Raw genomic sequence first — 20,738 nt, forward strand, 5'->3', positions numbered from 1 at the left:
GAAAAGTCAGTTCTGTTCCAGAAACCATTTATAATACCACATATTTCATTGGCATAGGTATGAGCTGAAAAACATCACCCAAGATTATGCAACCTGACAATAGCCAGCAAAATGTGTGGCTGAAATGGAATCAGGAACCTGATGTGGCAATCTAAAGAATTTTTGGCCCTCCTTTTCTACACCTCTATAGCCTACCCATCTTCCTCACAAATAGAAGGCTGGACTCAAAATCCAGGAAGACTTGGTTTCAAATCCCACCTTAGACATTTATAGCTAAGTGAGGCTGGAGAAGTCCCAGCTGCTCAGAGGTTTTATACCTATGAAAACGAGGTATAAAAATAGCTGAGGCACTTATCTCATTAAGTTCTTGTGAAGAACAAAAAAGAATATATGTAAAAGTGCTTTGAATATTATTAAGGCATAATTTCTATTATTATCACCATCACTATTATCATTATTAAAATTTGAACATAACCAATTAAGGAAGGTAGATTCCTATTGAGATTGGAAGACCAGGGTAACGTTGCAGAGATAAGATTCTAGCAAATTATCTACCAAAAAATCTACCATGCTATGCCAATGGAGCAGCATATAAAATGAAGGGTATGCAGTAGGTGCTAGTACATTTATGTAGCTTTGGAACTAGCTATTCAAACTTCTCAAGATGGAACTCATCATTAAGTTTCATCATTAATGGGTCAATGTCAACTTACAGCAAGAAGGAGCATCCTAGTAGAGAGCTTCCAGGGATATGTACTTTGCAATGTATGACTGATCATTTTTTAATAATTTACTTTAATGAAAGCATAGATGACATGTTATCTAAATGGCCAATGACATGATGTCTGAAGGGACAGATTATGTAACAGATGACATATTCCATATCCAAAAGGATCTCAATAAACTAAAATAGCCCTACACTTTCAAAAAGCCAACTTTACAAGTACAAGCTGATGATACCATTGCTTTTAAAAAGCTTTAGAGGACTATAAATTCAATAGGTCAATAGCAGGTGATAGTAGTGGGAAAAAGTTAACACTATTTGTAGGCTATTTTGACTACCATGAGGTCCAGAATCAGAGGGACAAAGAAGTCCACTATACTATTTCTTAACCTGCCCACAACTGGAGCAGTATTCTGCTCTGTGTACATTTTAGAGAGTCATCATAGTACACCGAACAGAGTACTGCATCTGGCTTCACATCATAGGCATCACATATTATCTGTGTGCCTGGAAACAAGCCTCTTAACTGTTCTGGACCTCTTAACTACTTTCTTATCTATTATATGAGCAGCAGGTCATATTAAATAATCTCAGTCCTTTCCAATCCTAACCATATAATCCTTTGAATTTCAAAGAATTTTCAAGCTGAAAAACAGTATATAATAATAGTAATTTCAATTAATGAATTTGAATGATCATTATTCTAGCATATAAGGCTTTACCTGTAGCTAGGCAAAAGCTAAGTTACAAGAGTTAAAAGTATAGTTAATGGGATTTCCAGATTAGGTAGATAGTCCCAAGGAATAGAGAAAATAATGCAAAGGAAGAGTGGATTCTGTGTTTGGGAATAATGCCTCCAGCTGGCAGAACTAGAAGTGTTTGATTCATAGAATTTAGAATTTGGAAAATCCTGCTATCTTACCTACTGATCTCTAACCATTTCATTGACATGGAAACTGAGGACAACACTGGTTATGTATGGTGACACAGGGTAAAGTAGCAGAGCTGGAATTATCAGCTTTTGTTGGGGACAAGGAACAGTGTTCTTTCCATTATAGCCAGCCCCATTTATGTATTAATTATTACTTATAAAGCATTTAAAGACATTCTTGTTCTCTGTATTCCCTTCCCCAAAAGGGGGGGGGGGAGAATTATCTAGTAGAGTATGTTACAATTTAATCTTAACAAACATAAATTCTTATCAAAAAGTTTCAACTTGGTCTACTGGGGAAATTTTCCCTGGTGTAATAAATCTCTAATTTATTGATGAACATTAAAGAGAAAACAACAATATATTTTACACCCAAATTTGATGGAACATATGAGTAAAATAATCATAATATAAAAATAACAAAAGAAGAATATGTGGTGGATTTATTATCTACTACAAATAATAAAGCAGAGATCAATAAAAAGAACAATGGAATATAACTCAAGGTATGGGATTCTAGTTTTGGTCTTGCCATTGACTAGTAATGAAATGTTGGTTAAGTCACTTGAAAGTCGTTAAGCCTATAGTTTTTTAACAGGAAAAATAAGAGGTTAGCTTGATGAATCTTAAGGTTTCTTCCAAAGCTTATGCCATGACTACTTTTGGACCTTGAAATCCATTACAAACATCATGTGATTAAAATGTATATACAGTAAGAGGGGAAAAAAAGGAATCAAAACAGAGATTAGCTTTAAGATTATGTTTAAGAGAAAAAAAAAAAAAAAGTCCTACAGAAACTAAAACACTAACATCATGGTAGCCCAGTATGCTAAATATCAGATTTCAACAATAAATATCACTCCCCCTTATTCTTTCATATCTATCTCATTTGTGTTAAATATTTGCACTTTGTCCTAAAGAGACAAAGAAGAAGGAAATCCTGTCACAGAAGACTTTGGAATAAGTATTAAAAGAATTTGAGAATCAGTATTTGAATCTAAGTACTGGCAATTTTCATTTAAGAAAATACTAATAAATACAAAACATATGCCCTCTATTACTTGTATATTCATACTTGTGTATTACATTAAGAGACAAACTATGAAGAATATTAATCTGCTCTTGGGATAATAGCAAAGAATGATTATGCACATGTGATCAGAAAAATGTTTGAGAGGTGGGACATTACTATTTGGAAATATGTACTTTATGATACCAAAGGTATAAACATAATGGTAAACATACATTTAAGTTGGAAAAAATTACATCTTATTTTGAACTACTGAGAATTTAAAAGATGTCAAAAGAAATACCACTAATGACTCAAGCAAAATTATGAAACCCAATATACTTCCATATGAAAGAGAATCAGTTGAAGCCCCTTATTGGCACAGAAGCAAGGAATATTAAAGACTTGCCTTTTTTTTTTTTTCTCCAGGAGTAATTTATCTAACATTTTACCTAATTTCTATCCAAGTTAAGTACTTTTATTCAGTCCCAGAGTATATCTGTCTCTCTATACTTTATGCTTTAAAATCAATAAATTTAAAGTACTAGGAATTTATTTCTCTATATATATTACAATTACATCCTTTATCCTTACACTCCCAATACATTTAATAAACATCTGAAACAGCTGAAGAATGAGCAAGAGAAACCTTTTTTTAGCTTTAAACCATACCTCTAGCTGTTGTAAGAGAGACTTGCCCTTCTTATTTATTTCATTGATGAGAGTGAAAATGGCCACTTTAATTTCCTGTTCTACTCGTTTGTTAGTTTCATTTACTTCTTTAATCCTGAATAAGAGAAATACATCATTAGGTTATAAATTTCTCCTATATCCCTGAATCAGTCAATGATCCAGAAATTTACTCAGTCAGGTATTTAGTTAAGTCCTGTGTTATGTGGAACTAGCTCAAAGGTTTTAGCACAGTTGCCCAGTCAATTCAGTGTAAATGGTTATACCAACTATGTATACAGACAAGCAGATGAATTGACTATGTATGCATATGAAACAACTTCATGAATTTACATATCAAAAGGATAGCTAACAGTGAAACTTTTAAAAAACTCTTAAAAGGGCCACTTTCCCCTATACAGCAATCAGCTTAAGTTACTATGATTCACACTAAAAAGCTTCATAGTAGAAAAGACTTGTACTTGGAGCCAAGAAAATAGGTTTTCAACTCTCTCTTCAAAGACTACCTTTCACTTAACTTCTATGAGTTTCTTCATCTGTAAAATAGGGGCCTAAAATCAAGGCAACATCATACAGTTGTATCAAATGAGATAACACATGTAAAGAATTGTGTAAAACTAAAAAGCACTATGTCAATATAAGCTACGAATACTAATATAAATAATAGCCTGGTATTAGATTTTAAAATTAAACCTCACAAATACAGGACAGGACAGACCCTAGCTAGAAAACAAGTAGATAACCTGACAAGACTTTGGGGTTTTAGGAGAATTCAAGTTCAATGATCAACAACATATTATGGAGGCAAAAAAGAACTAAGAACTTTGTGGCGCATAAAAGAGTAGCACTCGGTGTGAGGGAGGTGATACTGCATAACTAAAATAATTTGTTCCATTCTGGGAAACATATTTGAAGAATATGTTCAGGCAAGTAAGCAGTATTAAGTAGCTCAAAACCATGCCATCTGAAGTTTAATTCAATAATTTTGGTATGTTTAGTTTAAAGAAAAAACTTAAGGGGAGACATGATAGTCTTCAAATCCTTCAAATATCCATGAAGGATTATCATATGGAAGAGGGTTTAAACTTGTTCTGCTTGGCCTGGTATGCAGAACTAGGACCAATGAGAGAAAATTACAAGGAGTAATCATTTACTTTAATGTCGAGAAGAACTTATTAACAACTAGCAGATTTCCAAAAATGGAATGGCCGGCCTAAGAAAATTGTAGATTTGCTAAGCAAAAGTTAGATAAGCATTATTAGTTATAAGATCTGTTTAATTTCTAATTTAAGCATAAGATAAAGATAAGGAATAATTTCCAAAATAGATGGAATTTGCAAAGGCCTATATTGTTTCAACTTATATCATCAATTGTAGGCAAATAATTTTATTTATTTACTAAATACTATGAAAAATATTCCCTTCATTTTTCTTAAATTTATAAATATTAAAATTTAAGGGTATGTTCCTTGTCCTACAGTTTCAGGATGCAATGAAAAAAGCCACTGAGAAATTCAAATTCTACTTTGTAATTGATTCTATATTATATTGGTTTCATATTGTAGTTGATTCTATGTTTGCTTAAGACCCCTTTCTATTCTTTGAATTGAGTTTAAGAATTCAGTTTTCCAGAGTTAAAGTTATAATTAAAGGTAAAAACTATTATCTCCCATACCTTCAACTCTTGGGAAAATTCCAAGCTGATGTGGTATATTTCTATAAGGTGTATTTTCCATCATTGCATGTCCTTATATAATTAGAAAAGGTCTTATCTCCCTAACAAACCCTCATAGGAGGTAGGAAGTCTGCTATTTCTAGTCTTGTAACAATGCCATCAGATTTCAGATTGGTCAGTCTAATCAAGCATTCCTTAATGACAGAGAGGAGTGGCTACTAGACCCACTTGGATGTCAGCCTGCTTTCCTTGATGTAACTATCATGCTGTCCCCAACCCCATGATGTTGTCTACTCTATAACCAACAATATTTTCTTCCCTAGTTAACTAACGTTAATTTTATTTCCCTAAGCTGTGGAAAACAGCAAGACCTACACCTTGTGTTTTTTAGTTGTTTAGAGAGGTCATGGATCTAATTTATTGGTTACTGCTAGCTTAATAAATTGATCATGCTTGAAATCTTTTCTTTCAGAAATTTGAAATTTACCTGAATTTTCAAACCTAACACCATATTTACCTTATTCATAATTGTATAATTTTATACCTTTTGATCTAATTGGGCCTGCATTCTCTAAAAATAAACACTTTTAATCTTTTTAACCTACTTATATGCTAGCCTTTTCTCATACTACTTACTGTTTTAGGAGAGTAACAAGAAGTGATTTTCCAAATGGTCTTAAATGTGACTAACAACTATATCAACTATTTTCTCTCCAGATAAGAGGTTAGAAATAACAGTGCATTTTAATGTTACAGATTCCTGCTTTTCTTTGTAATTTTCTAAAATAAAACTCTTCAAAGTTGTAAAAAGATTTTTGTTATATAATTAAATGTTTTATTTAGTAAATATCATTATCTCCTCAAATTCTGATAATGGATCTCACCTCAAAATATAATGTAATATTCAAACACATGCTTATTTAAAAAAAAAAAAAAGAAAGAAAAAGCTTTTTAAAAAAGCAATAAAATCAGAAATTTTTATTTTATAGTTTGATTAAGAGTAAAATATAATCCTACATAATAAACTTACCTATTCTGCACCTGAGTCGCAGCAAAATGTACGTAATTTTTCTTTTCAAGAAGTTTAGCTAATAAATTCTCAATTGCACCCTTCTGGTTTTGAAATGCTTCTTCCAAAAATTGGTACCTTTAAAATTATGAAACAGATAGATTTAGAAGTGAATTTCATGAAACAATAAAATAATTATTTCCAAGATTATAAAAGTCAAAAGAAGAGACTGTAAAAATGTACTTTATAATATAAATATGATCTGAATACCTAGACTAAGAAGTGAAACACAGAAGAAAAAACAAACAAAACAAATGACAGACCAACATTCTTAATGAATGTTAATATAAAAATAAATAAAATATTATTAGTCAAAAAGCTATAACAACATAATACTAAGATTTTACATTATGACAAGGTTGAAGTTATAAGAGGAATTCAATTTAATGTTATACAACCTGTAAATATAAGTGACCAAATTAATAATAAAAATAACAAAAATCTAACTAATACAGACGCAGAAAAGGATTTTAAAAAATAAAACATCTATTTCTGTTAAAACAAACCAAACAAAAAAATCCCTAAAATTCCAGAAGTAGAGCTAAATCAGTGGAATAAAGTAGTTAGCTGAGCTCTCCCAATAACTATAAAATAACACCTCAAATGGAGTTCTGGAGTGGTAGAGCCAACAAAAAGTCAGGGTGAAACATTCTTCCAACTTAGGACATTAACAGTAGGTAGGATAAGAGAGATCTGTGACATAGGGGGAGATTATGTGGAATCTATACTAGTGGTGAATATAGGTGAAGGTATAGAAACAGCAGCAACTTTGGGAATTCTCAACCTAAAGATGTTGCCTCGAGTGACCAGGCAAATGGCCACAAAAAGATTGTGTTTTTATCCCTATTGGACCCAGGACTAGATGCTGTTTGATAACCCCATTCATTGCCTATGCCACTTCTGAATCCTCACTTCAAGAGATGAGAGGAGCACTTTTGGTCATGCAGGATTAAAAGCCTCGAGGAGGAATATGACTTCTGATTTTAAGGAACTGGGGGGTTCCTCTTAGATAAGGTTCAGAGTGCAGAGGAGAAGGGTAATGACCATACTAACTTGGAAGTAGCAAAAACTTCTAAGTCCCCAGAACTATCTCTAAAAACATTAGTGAAGAAAAAGGCTGAATTTTGATATATCTCACTATCTCACCACCCTCATGCCAGCAACAGAACCCAACATTGAGATAAAGTTTAAAATTAAAAAGTAAAGTAGAAAAATAAGCAAACAACAAAAGAACCTGACCACAAAAAGCGCCTAAGCTAACAGTGAAGACAGAAATTCAGAAGACAAGGAAGTCAAAACAACCAAAAGTAAAGCCTCAAAGAAAAAGAAAAAAAAAAAAAAAAAAAGAATCCAACACAAGCCCAAAGGAATTCCTAGGAGAGCTAAAATTTTATTTTTAAAATCAAATAAGAAAAGGTAGGGGAAAATCAAATGAAGAAATTAAAGCAAAGGAAGAAAATTATAAAAAGAAAATTAATAACTTTGGCAAAATAAAAAATATATAATGAAAATAGCACTTTAAAAAACCAGAAATGGCCTAGTGGAAGAAGAAGTACAAAAGTTCACTGAAGAATTAGAACTGGGTAACAAGACATTGACTTCATAAGATATCAAGAAACAGTAAAACAAAAAATCAAAAGGATGGGGGAAAAAAGGAAGCAAGTGTGAAACATCTCGTTAGAAAAATAAAATGAACTGGAAAATTAATAAAGGAGATAAGATTACTTCATTACCACAAGTCATGATTAAAGAAAGAGACTGGACCATCATATTTCAAGAAATTATCAAGGAAAACCGTTCTGATATTTTAGATCCAGAGGTTATAACAGAAATTGAAAGAATTCACTGGTGATCTGATAAGGTATCCCAAAATGAAAATTCCCAGGAATATTATAGCCAAATTTAAGAGCTTCCAGGTCAAAGAGAAAATACTCCATGCAGCCCCCCCCCCAAAAAAAAACCACATTCAAATATTGTGGAGCTAGTTATAACCACACAAGATTTAGCAACTAACATATTAAAAGAACAAAGAGGGCTTGGAATGATATTATGGGGGGCAAATGAGTTAGGATTACAATAAAGAATAGCCTATTAAGCAAAACTCAGTATAATTCTAAGAGATAGAGGGGTGGAGAGAAGAATGGGCATTTAGTGAAATAGAATGCTTTAAAGCATTCCTGATGAAAAGATCAGAGGTAAAAAAATCTAATATTCAAACACAAGACTAAAGAGAAGCATAAAAAAGCCCAAAAGAGAAAACATAAAAGATCAAAAAGGTTAAACTGTTTACATTCTTTTGTGAGAAGATGACACAGTTAACTCCTAAGAACTTTTATCATTATTAGGGAAGTTAATTCTACACAGAAATAGGTGAGTCAATTATGTTGGGATGACATAAAAAAATGGTAAGGTGATAAAGACAGATGCCCTTGGAGAAGGGAGGATTTTATCTCCCATAAAAGAGGTATACAAAAGTAAGAACTTTTTACAGGAGAGGGGAAAATATGGGGGAAGAAGTGCAACCAACAATGTTTGAAACTCACTGCCATCTAAATTAGTTTGAAGAAAAAAAAATTTATATATATATATATATATATATATGTGTAAACACACACTCAAATGGTGAGGAAAGCAGTAGAGTAAGGAGATCAGATAAACGGAAAGGCAGATAAAAGGCGGCAGTAGACAAAAGCAAAACAGATTTTAAAGGAGGAACAGGTTAAAATGAGACAGGGAAGGACAAACAGAAGAAAAAAAAGAAATAATGTTAGTAATAAAAACTGTGAATATAAATGGGCTGAACTCATCCATATAATGGAAACAGATAGCAGAACAGATTAGAAACCAGAATCTAATAATATGTTTTCTACAAGAAATACACTTTAAACAAAGAGATACACACAGAGTTAAGATAAGAATCTGCAGCAGAATCTATTACACTAAAGTAAATAAAGGCAGGAGTAATCATGATCTATTTCAGACAAATCAAAAGCAAAAATAGACCTAATTAAAGGGGTTAGAAGGAAAACTACATCTTCTCAGCACCAAATGGCATAGCATCCAAATTTCTAAAGGAAAAAGCTTTCATGGATTACAGGAAGAAATCAACAGTAAAACTATACTAGTGGAGTACCTCAATCTTCCTCTATCAGAGTTAGATAAAATTTAACCATAAAATAAGAAAGAGGTTAAGAAGATAGAGAATCTTATAAAATTAGAAATGTTGCCTCTGGAAAAAACTGAATTAAATAGAAAGGAATATTATCTTTCCCCCACCAACCAAATACTCATGGCACCTTCACAAAAACTGACCATGCATTAAAGTATAAAAACTTCACCAAAAAGGCAGAGAAGCAGAAATATTAAATGCACCTTTTCTAGATCAGTTTCAGATTGGTGTTTCTAGTGTTCTAGAATCAACAGAACTTTTCTTACAAAGATAGGTATTTATCTTTCTAAAACCAAGAGTAAGCCTTATCTGTAATAGATAAATGTAAAACCTTTCCAATAAGATCAGGAGTGAAGCAAGAATGCCTATTTTATCATCACTCTTCTTCAATATTGTATTAAAAATTTTACTCATAAAAATAGTCAACAAGGAAACAAAACTATCACTCTTTGCAGATATGATAGTATATTTAGAGAACCCTAGAGAATGAATTTAAAAAACAGCTGAAATAATTTAGCAACTTCAGCAAAGTTTCCGAATATAAAATAAGTTCACACGAATCACTTCTATATTCTACTTACAAAATCCAGCAGAGACAGAAAGAGAAATTCCATTAAAACTATCAGCAGATAAAATACAAACATAATTACAAAATATTTTTTTTCACAAAATAAGGACATAAACAATAGGAGAAATAATCGTACAAATGTACAATTGTACAAACATCAACAAAATGACAATTCTACCTAAATTATTGAGTGACATACCGATCCACTTACCAAGGAATTGTTTTATAGAGCTACAAAAAAAAAAAAAAAAAAAAAAAAAGTAACAAAATTCATCTGGAAGAACAAAAGGTCAAAACTATGAAGGGAAGCAATGAATTTAACAGTTCCAGGAACAAGCACCTGAAGAGCAGAGAGATCAGATATATGCCAAACTGCATGTGGGATAAAATGGGAATACTTGGCCATAATGAGTGAAAATATTGTAGTTGTCATGGAGAAAAGACCCACAACTGTGGGTAGGTGAGATGCAGTCTTATTTTCCCGTCCTTTAACTGGATGATCATATACCATTTGAGGCTACACATAGTTCTTACTATGAAGATCAGAGTGGTCTAGATGTATCTGGCTTCTAACAGATGCTTAATATTGAATCAACATAGGTTGCCGTGTAGTACAGAGGATTAGCAGTGGATAGAGCACTGAACCTAGGGGCAGAAAAACTTGAATTCAAATCCAGTATCTTACACTTATTAGCTATGTGACCTTGGATATGTTATTTAACTTGTTTGCTCCAGTTTCTTCAACTGTAAAATGGGAATCACAATAGTACTTTTTTTCCGGACTGTTATATAAGGATAAAATAATATTTGAAAAGCACTATGAAAAACCTAATGTACTATAAAATGCATCATTATTATTATTAATAGCTCTTTATAATATCAAATGAAGTTAGTAATATAGTTACACTATACTCCCAAATGCAGCTTCTAATCATGCAATTGTTAACTCAAGCTTAGAACCAGAAATCACTATCATAGATTATATCAGAATAAATAACAAGGCCTTTAATGGGTATGATTAAATTCAATAACTAAAAAAAGATTTTTCTGAATCACCAAATATGCAAGAATAACAGACCTTGGAAATGCCAGATTATTCTTATCAACAATACAATATTATCTTTACTTAGCAAATACAGTAACATTCTCATATTGATTAGTATCACAGACAGAAAAACCTTTTACACAAAAGATAAAAGCTTTAGAAATCACTTAGACTATTAAATCTAAAGTGTTAAAAGGACAGAAAATTATTTATATGGACTAGGCTATGGAAATAAAAAAGAGAAGTGGATGGGCTTTGCTTTCTCTACTAATTATTAAATATCTACTGTTTCTAAGGTGCTAAGGATATAAAGAATCGCTCCTTAACTATCCTCCCCACAAACAATCCTTACTCAAGGAATTTACAATCTATGTAAGGGATATGTAGGAGATAGTACCTGAAATGAGCCTTGTCGAAAAGAATTTTGGAAAGTAGCATTGAACCAGTTTATGAAGAGTAATTTTTCTTCTGTCTTAGAATAGGGAGTTACTCTAACTAAATTGCTAGGAAACTAAAGACATGGTCAAACCTTCTTGTGTCCTAAGAATATTTGAGAAGTATACAGAATTCTAATGAGGAATCTCAGCCAGTCTTGAGCATGCCTTTGTGTAAATTTGTTTGCTTAGAACACTTAAACATGCTTGCAGTTATCTGATAGAATCTCAGGAAGAACACAAGAAGGATTACGTCCCTGCTTAATTAACTGAGTATTGAGCCTTAATTGATGAGTATACTTTATTGCATGCTTGTGTTTACCCAGGAAACCTGGCCAGTTCAATCCTAAAGGCTTCTTGTGATGGAGCATGCTGTACCTGAAAGGGCTGCTCCCTTTCAAGAATCACATATCAAATGAAAATACTTAGGGTAGTGCCTTTCCTTAATGGAACTTTAAAGATTTAGGTAGGAAATACTGAACAGCTTGCCTAGCAATGGCTCCCACTTAAGACTCTGAATAGCTGTGACCATGGATCTTTCCAGTCAAAGAATTCAGATGTTGTTGCTTCCTGGAAGTGGTGATAATGTATGATGTTTGTTTGTTTGTTATAGTGTCTTTATGATTATAGCAGCCACTGTGTTTCTTAATCGTGTATTACTTTTATGTTCTTCCCTTATTTAACTTGTACTCACCCCCTTTTAGACTATACCTGCTGAATGCCAATTCCATACCTAGATTACTCTTACAGGAAGCCCTATGGAATTGAAAAGGGAAAGAATGAAAGCAAGAAGCCAAACTATAAGACTATTATAATAGTCAAGGTAAGAGATGAAAAGGATTTGAAATAAAGTGATAACTAGTCAATAGAGAAAAGATTACTTCATAGCATCTAAAACAGTTAAGTGCACAAGAACACTGAACTTGGAATCAAGAAAATCTGAGTTCAAATTCAGCCTCAAAGTACTAAATGTTTGACCAAATTAATCTTTGTGTGCTTTAATCTCCTCAACTATAAAATGAGGATGACAATATTACTTACTTCTAGAGAGGCTGTGAGGATCAAATGAGAAAATATTTAAAAATACTTAAAAAACTGCTGGTTTTCTCCCCTCTTCATAGATTCTTTTGGCATTATCATTTAGATAAGCATTAATCCCTAGAATTGAGAAGTATTTTGAATGCCTGTCCAATTAGGATATCAGACTGGCATAATTGAATGCATAGAATTTTTTAAATGGAAAGAATAATTCATTTTGCCTTACCTATAATATTAAATACATAAAACCAAAGCAAGAATAGAAAATTGAAAAGTGAATTCTGAGGCTGAAAGAACTCAAGGAATGGCAGAAACTTCCATTTGAGTTGGAGGAGCAAGTGATATAACAGAAGATAAAAGAGTAGATTATCATATCTAATCCTGTATTATTCTGTTTTAAAAGCACAGACTTTGTGATTCCTTGGCACACTCCATATGCACGCCCACGCATATACATATGTATGTGGGTGTGGGTGGGTGTGTATCTCCACATATTTCAATCACCTCACTTTCATTACAGTGGAAGCAAAAGTCAGAAAGGAAGAAAGACAATTAACTATTTTTAGCTGATTATTTAGGCAAAAGAAATTCTAAACCTATTGATCAATTTTCTTTGATAATCCTCTCCACTTAGCTAGCCTGACTGATACTTTTACTGCACTGGGTCTATTCAGTTCATTCAGTCATTCATTACTTATTTCTGTTTATTATGAATATTTATTCATTGGTTTGGTTTTTAGATGCTATCCCCCTCATGATAAGGGATCAGAGTTTTGCAGAGACTGAAGAATATCACACAAAAACAAAACCAATAAGCTATCTTCATTTAATATTTTCTACTCTCAATTTGATTAAAAAAAAATACTAGAAAAACTGGAATTGAGTCTTGGCAGAAATTAGACTCAACACTTTACACCACTCACAATACTTTGTAAACAGGTACATGACCTTAATAGTAAAGATCATGGTAAAAAAAAAAATTTAGGAAATAGACCATAAACTTCTCATAGCAATGGGTAGGAGTTGTATTCTTAACTGAACAAGAGACAGAAGCAATTAGAAAAGATAAAAACCGAATACTTTAATTATTTGAAACCAAAAGCTTCTCCGCAAACATTATTATATCTAGGACAGGAAGGGAAATTATCAAATGTCTCTACACACATACATACTTACGTAAATATATATGTATGGATATATGTGTATGTATAAATAAAAAGCTATTACTCCAACAGATAAATTGGTCAAAGGATATAAACAAACAGCTTCAAAAGAACTGCAAAGCATTTACCATTTTAAAAAAAGGTACCAAATCACTAATAAGAGAAATGCAAGTCAAAACAACCCTAAGATTTTACTTCACATCTTGTAGCAAAACTGACCAAAGAATGGCAAGTCAATGTTGGACAGATTATGAGAAGACAGCCACACTAACAAATGGTGTGATCAATCTGTGAAGTGGCAGTCATTTTAGAAAGCAATTTGGAATTATGTAAATAAAGTGACTAAAATGTCCACATCCTTTGAACCAGAGACTCTATTACTGGCCTTGTATCAAAAAGAAGTCATCCAAAAAAAAAGTTGTGTTATACTCCAAAATAATTGTAGGCATTTTTTTGGACAGCTAAGAATTTGAAAACAAAGGAGATGCCCATTATTTTGGAAATGGCTAAGCAAGTTGTGCTACATGAATGTAATAGAATACTAATGATGAATATAATGAATATTGAGAAAGGCAGAAATATCTATGTGAACTGATACACAGTGAACTATAGCAAAAATATATATAGTTATCCCTTCCATAGCACAACTTTCCCCATCATGGTTTTGATATATTGCAGGACAGTACAAGAAATTTGGTGGATAGTTTTGTGGTAACACATGAAGACCAGTAGATAACACAGGAAAAGTTTAGAAATTCAGAAATGCATAAAAATAAATGTATAATACACGCAACAAAATTGCTGGGAAAACTGGAAAATGATGTGTCAGAAACTCAACACAGACTTACATCTCACCTCAAAAGATTATCAAAAAAAGGTTAAAATGAGTACATGATTTGGGCATAAAAGGTGGGTGATACAATAAGCAAATTAGGAGAGTAAAGGATAATTTACCTTTCAGATCTTTGGAGAAGGGAGGAATTTATGACCAAAGAAGAAAGGGGAAATGGACAAATTTGATTGTGTTAAATTAAAAAGGTTTTGCACTAACAAAATTAACAGAAACGAGATTAAAAAGGAAGTACAAAGCTGGGAAAAAATTTTTATATTAAAGATCTCATTTCTAAAACATATAAAGAACTGGGTCAAATTTATAAGAACACAAGTCATTAACCAATTAATAAATGGTCAAAGGATATGAACATATAACTTTCAGATGATGAAATTAAAGCAGTTATATAAAAAAAATGCTCTAAATTACTGATTAGAGAAATGCAAATTAAAGCAACTCTGAGGTACTACTTCACAGCTCTCAGATTGACTAAGATGACAGGAAAAGATAATGATAAAAGTTGGAGGGGTTATGGAAAACCAGGACACTAATGCATTGTTAGAGGAGTTGTGAAATGATCCAACTATTCTAGAGAGCAATTTGGAACTATGCCCTAAGGGCTATAAAACTGTATATGCTTTGAATCACCAGTGCTACTCCTGGATCTCTATCCCAAGGAAATCATAAAAGAGGGAAAAGGATTCACACATGCAAAACCATTTGTAACAGCTCTTTTTATGGTAGCAAAGAATTGGAAAAATGAGTAGATGCTCATCAACTGGGGAATGGCTGAATAAATTGTGGTATATGAAAGTAATGGAATATTACTGTTTTATATAAAATGATGAACAAGCTTATTTTAGAAAGACCTGGAAAGATTTATAGGAACTGATGCTGAACAAAACAAGCAGAACCAGGAATACATTGTACATAACAGCAAGAATGTGTGATGATCAATTATGAAAGACCTGGTTTTTCTCAGTGATTCATTGATCGATGACAATCCAAATAAACTTTGGATAGAAAATGTCAAGGGGAAAAAAACTACTTATTGAGACTGAATGTAAATCAACACATTCTATGTTAATATTTTTCCATTTTTTCCCTCTCATCCAGATTTTCCCCTTTTGTTCTGATTTTTCTCTCTCAACATGATTCATAAAGAAATATGCATAAAAATAAGACATAAGTATAGTACTGTAAAATATATTTATCTTTTAATACCATAATAATTAAGATTTCTCCACCAGGAAGGGAGGGCCAAAAAATCTTATTCAGATTATTTAGACTGTGGGAACACTGTGCCTCTAATCTCCACAATGTAGAAGAGATAACGGTACAATAATTACAAATTATTACAATAATTTCAAAAGTGTAAATGAACAGAAAGACCAGCAAGAAAAAAAGTAAATTCAACAAAGTATAAAGATCAAGTGAGACTTGAATGATGAGAAATGAGAAGATATCAACAACTTATTGTTTTGTGAGGTAGTCCCTAGGTATTACACACTGCTCATGTTTTCAGACTTTTTTTCAACATATAAAGTATATTTATTCTTTTGGTTATACGGGATGGCTCTCAGAGATGGGAAGGGATACATGGAACATTATGGTATTATAAGAAACAAATATCAAATAAAAATGTAAAAATAAATAATTTTTGAAAACATTTAAGTACTTTTGTGTGCCAGCACAGTGCTAAGTGGATTAAAAGTAAGAAGCAAAACCAGTCTCAAACTTTGAAGGAACTTAACATTCTAAGAGGGGAGAGAACATGAAGATAACTAATAGGTAACTAAAGAGGTCACGTCTTTAAAATTGCTTCAAGTCATCCACATGCATAGCCTGGGCCAATTATCTCAATAGGTGGCAGGTATATGAAAGATAACATTTGCCTGTTGCTATTGACATTTCTTCTTCCCACTGCTTGTAAGAACTTTCTGGAAAGCAGGGACATTTTCAGTCTTTCTTTTTAATTCTTAGAACTTAGATCAATGCCTGGCACATAGAAAGTATTTAATAAATGCCTGTTAAATGGTTAACTATTATTATTATTTCTCTACCTTGAAAACAAGTATATGATATAGTCCCAATTCCCTCTTCTGAAATAACATGCTATATGCTCCCTCTCCATATACCCAACACACCAGCAATCTGAGGGGCAAAGTTAAGGTTTCCGAGCAAGTCAATTTATTAGCAAGATTACCAATTACCAATAAATGCTCAGTAGATGCAAGAATACCATTTGGGAGTTCACACAGAACTTATAGTCATAAAAGTGGAACAAAAATTACAAAATCTGAAGTAACATGGGTCTTATTGATTTCTATTGGCTTTGGTAAAAAATAGGGAACTGATACTCAGAAATTAAGGAACTGATCTGTTTACACAATCTTAAGCAATAAGCTTCTGACAGCAATAGGGAACTCTAAAAGGGGAACTACATCTCATTTCCCAGAAATGTCTCAGCATAACATTTCCCAGAATTGCCTCAGCACAGCATTTCCCCATAATTAAACATAATCATTTGATATACAGCAAAGCAAGACTCACAAAATGAAGGATTATCACAATATAAAAAGGAGTTAATTGATTTTGAATTTTGGAAAGGGACTGAAATGTTAGCAGGCTGCTTTCTGAAACTTGATTACATCTATACAAGAACAAGTTACAAATACAGCTAAAGTGGGTGTAATCTTCATATGGTCTATAATATATATGTGACACATTCAAACCAAGGAAAAATTTTTCACAGAAATGTTGCAAAGGCAGAATATATTTGTCATGAGACTGATAAAATGCAATTAATTTAAGTCATTGCAAATCTGTCACTACAATTAAAAAAATAAACTCAAAAGGGTATGTTCTATGTTCTACAGTTAACTTAGTAGCCAGTGATACCAAAAAATTCTGATCTCTGGTGTAATCAAAAACCTTGGGAAGACCCGATAGCCAATGCTGAGGGGACAGCAGCAGCCATCTTCCTCAATCCCAAAATGGAATGAGAATACTAGACATGGTTGAGTAGGGCTGGCAAAACAAAACAACCCAGAAAGAAAGAAAAGAAAAAGTCCTGGTCTCTTTAACTTAGATGCATCTTTAACTTCGAGAATGGTTGAATAGAACACACAAAAAGTTATTTATCTGGAAAATTAAGAAGGAATACCCAATGTATTTATTTCTTTTATTCTCTTTTATTTTATTACTGATTAATCAAAAGAATCAAATATATTCATAAAAGCAAAATTTAAAATAGGATTAAAATCAAATGATCAGCAGAAAATTTATTAACATTTTCCTCAAAAACAGTGAATATTATTAAAAAAAAATCTAAGATTACAAAAAAAAAATGCTTACCAAAACCACTAAAAAATGAGAAAAAAAAACCCAAAATCATCATGGCTAAAGTAAAAAGAGATAAAGTTTACAGATATCTGTAATAAAGGAGAGACATAAAAGATACAGAGACAACTAAAAGACTAAGAAGGATTCCTCAATGTTATCAAAGATTATAAGCAAACAGGTCTCACTATTCACAGTAATATAAGACTGCTTCAAATCAATGATAAGATGAATAAAAATTAAAATTAAGATTCTCTTTGCACATAGCAAATATTGGATCTAACATATATTGGATCTAACACTTATTTCAACATATTTAACATTATTGGACTACCTGTCAGCTAGGGGAGGTGTGCCTGTACAATGAAATTCAGGTGCAACGAAATTATTGACTTGAACAAAGTTACAGAATTAATGATAAAATCAAGATTTGAAGCCAGATTCAATAATAATTCCAAAATCAATGATACAATGTGAAACAAGTAGAACCAGGAAAACAATATATGCAAAAATATTATGAAAGAAAATGTCAAAAAGTTCTAAAGTGAATGTCTCATAATTAAAATAACCAAATATGACTAGGATGAGAAACTGAGAAAAGGAATCAATTTTTGTTCTTTGTGGAAGTAGGGAAGGAGTATTGTCTATATAGTCAGATATATTTCAAATGCTGGCTTGTTTTGTCAAATTGCTTTTTTTTTTTCTTTTTTTGTTGCATGGAATGGCAGGTAGTGGGGCAAGATAAGAGAAGTGAAATAAACTGAATATGATTTATTTTTTAAATCTTGGGGTTTTTTGGTATTTGATTTATTTAATATTTTTTCAATTAAACAAAATTTTGAAAGAAAACAGATCTCCCACTTTATAAAAATAAAAACCAGAGAGAGAGAGAGAGAGAGAGAGAGAGAGAGAGAGAGAGAGAGAGAGAGAGAAAGAAAATGCTTCAATTTGTACTGAGACACAATCAGTTCCTTTTCTGTGTATAGATAGGATTTTTCATCCTAAACATGGTTCAGAGTAGTCTTGGATAGTTGTACTATTGTGAATAGGAAAGCCATTTACAGCTAGTAATCCCAGGATACTGCTATTACTTTATATGCACTACATTTCACTTTGTTAGAGTTCATGGAGGCCTTTCCAGGTTTAAAAAATCTTTTTAAAAAGGAAATATCATAGATTAAAAAGTAGCCCAAAATATTAAATGAAAAATATTCTGAAACATCAAAAGAAGAAACAGATATAAAATTTGGAAATGTATTAAAATATAACAGATAATTAATCAAAGAATTAAAAAATATATATAATTGGGGAGAAAATACAAGAAAAAAAAGAACTGAGAACAATTGAGGAATTTCAGGATAGAATGATAAAATTCAACAATTTAACTAAAATATGTATATATTAACGAAAATAATAGTTTCACTGAAGCATCAAATTATGGAAGAAAAATGGAAACAAAAATCCACAAAACAAATCAAGCACAAAGAGATTTGGAAGCAAATGAAGTTTTAATGTTTTATATAAGAAACAGGAACAGAATTCAGAAGATTAAGAGAGTTCTGAGGAGAAATTCAAGGAGAAAAAAACAGAAGATGATTTGTAAGAGTCACGAATGACCCCCTTCCCAAAGAGTAATCAATCATAAACTTGTGAAGCTATTAAAGATACAATTAACTGCTAAGTTGAAATATGGAGAATTTTACAATGAATTATATGGAGTGTGCAATATTTGCATGTCTGCCATAATCAATAATTCTTATTTATGTTCCCAGTATATGTTGGTCTCTCTCCTAGAAAAGAAATAAAGGACTTTGATAAATAACTAGGTTATTGGATATTTTTTAAAAAGTGATACTAAGAAAATGAAAGCAAGGTTTTAGTGAAGAGAGAAAAAAATCTGAACAGCCTGAAAGAAAATTCCAACCTTCTCTTAAAGATTGGTGAATGGATAAATTTCATTCAGACAATAAATAAAAAGAAACATAACTATACATACCCCTTGGATCTAAAGATTACATTTAATAGTCTATGTTATAGCCTTCTTGTTTTTCAATTTATCACTTTCTCTTCTAATTTTCTCTTTTCCGTGGTTTTCTAATATAAATTTAATTTTTTTCTCCCCTTTTAATGTATTTCTCGGGATGTAATTATTCCTGAGGATTACTTTAGTTGCACCCCTAAAATATATGTAGTCTATGATATGCCCTACTCATTCTGGATATAATTAAGATTCTTTTTATGTCTACATAAATGAAATACTGTTTTTAATGGCATCATGGTCTAGATGAATGACTTAAAATTCCTGTTTCCCTGAATTTATTTATAATTTATCCTACTATGTTCTGCTAGCACAGGGTCAATTTTTATAAAGGTACCTTGAGATGTTATTAAATATAAATTCTTTAATGCTCCCATTAAGGAACTATGAGACCCAATACTTTAAATTCTGCAATAGCTTGTTCAGTTCTATATTTCACTTTTTATTTATCATTTGATTAGATATACCCATTTCGAATGCCTGCCATCTAGGGGAGGGAGTGGGGGGAAAAAGGGGAAAAATTCGGAACAGAAGGGAGTACAAGGGATAATGTTATAAAAAATTACCTATGCATATGTACTGTCAAAAGATGTTATAATTATAAAATTAATTTTTAAAAATGAGGGGGAAAAAAAGATATACCCATTTCTAAGAAAGGAATATAAAGTACATTATTTGGGCAGAGAAAGGACTTGTAGAGAGAACTCCCTTAGATGAGGAAATTCTCTACACCAATGGAAGATGACTCAGGTTGTATCAGAGACAGATCTGAAATGCAGCGTATCAATTGCACTACTGTGTCTCTCACATTATTGTTGTGGCCTATATATTTTTGTAATTCATTTAATTTTTCCTTTATTAATGTAAATGTCACACCATCTGCCACATTGAAATTGTTTTTCTGCTAATAGTTATTTTATGCATAATATCAGTTCCATTTTGATGTTAGTGATAATGAGATTTTAGTTTCTGTTCAAATGGCAACTTTGGGAGGAAAAAAAAAATGAATCC

At 31.9% G+C, this 20,738-nt stretch overlaps 1 protein-coding gene across 4 annotated transcripts in view; it reads right to left on the reverse strand.

Annotated features, from left to right (window-relative positions):
• TRIM33 (tripartite motif containing 33) overlaps positions 1-20,738 on the reverse strand; it is a 126,228-nt gene that overhangs the window by 37,818 nt on the left and 67,672 nt on the right. For all 4 annotated transcript variants that reach the window (XM_074263130.1, XM_074263129.1, XM_074263128.1 and 1 more), the window contains exons 5-6: positions 6,060-6,176; positions 3,337-3,451 (exon numbers count right to left, since the gene is read on the reverse strand). In XM_074263130.1, the coding sequence (XP_074119231.1) occupies positions 3,337-3,451; positions 6,060-6,176 (232 nt within the window). The remainder of the gene's footprint in view (positions 1-3,336; positions 3,452-6,059; positions 6,177-20,738) is intronic.

Source organism: Sminthopsis crassicaudata, chromosome 4, assembly GCF_048593235.1.
Source record: "Sminthopsis crassicaudata isolate SCR6 chromosome 4, ASM4859323v1, whole genome shotgun sequence".
Classification (NCBI taxonomy): Eukaryota; Metazoa; Chordata; class Mammalia; order Dasyuromorphia; family Dasyuridae; genus Sminthopsis; species Sminthopsis crassicaudata.